Here is a 391-nt window from a genome sequence, read left to right as displayed (position 1 = left end):
TGGAGGATGTCGCGGGGCGCGCACCGCCGGAGCGAACGGGTCCCGCGACCCCCAGGGAGCACGGGCTGGGCGAGCAGCACCGGTTGGTCCCGGCGGCGGAGGAGGAGGAGCTGCTGCGGGAGATGGAGGAGCTGCGCTCGGAGAACGACTATCTCAAGGTGCGCAGCCTGCCCCGCCGCAGTTGTCCCGGCGGCAGCCCCAGGTCTGGGTGCGGGCTGGGACCCGCGAGCCCCGGCGTCCCGGCCCCGAAAGCGCTTACTCCAAGTGCCAGTCACTTTCCTGCGCCCGACACGCCGGGCGCTGGGAACTTGAGCCAAAGTTGTGGAAGGAGCAGCGAGACCTGTGGGTCCAGCCGCTTCTCCACCCACTTAGCTTGTTTCTAGAAAGTCTC

The 391-nt window shown here is 69.1% G+C and overlaps 1 protein-coding gene across 1 annotated transcript in view; it reads left to right on the top strand.

Moving 5' to 3' along the window:
* Positions 1-6: 6 nt before the first annotated feature.
* MTCL1 (microtubule crosslinking factor 1) overlaps positions 7-391 on the top strand; it is a 112,940-nt gene continuing 112,555 nt past the window's right edge. Inside the window, exon 1 of the mRNA XM_010859088.1 lies at positions 7-158. Within this exon, the coding sequence (XP_010857390.1) occupies positions 123-158 (36 nt within the window). The 5' untranslated portion in view covers positions 7-122. The remainder of the gene's footprint in view (positions 159-391) is intronic.

Source organism: Bison bison, unplaced genomic scaffold, assembly GCF_000754665.1.
Source record: "Bison bison bison isolate TAMUID 2011002044 unplaced genomic scaffold, Bison_UMD1.0 scf7180017864453, whole genome shotgun sequence".
In the NCBI taxonomy this organism is placed as follows: domain Eukaryota; kingdom Metazoa; phylum Chordata; class Mammalia; order Artiodactyla; family Bovidae; genus Bison; species Bison bison.
This window is presented reverse-complemented; position numbering and strand designations above follow the sequence as displayed.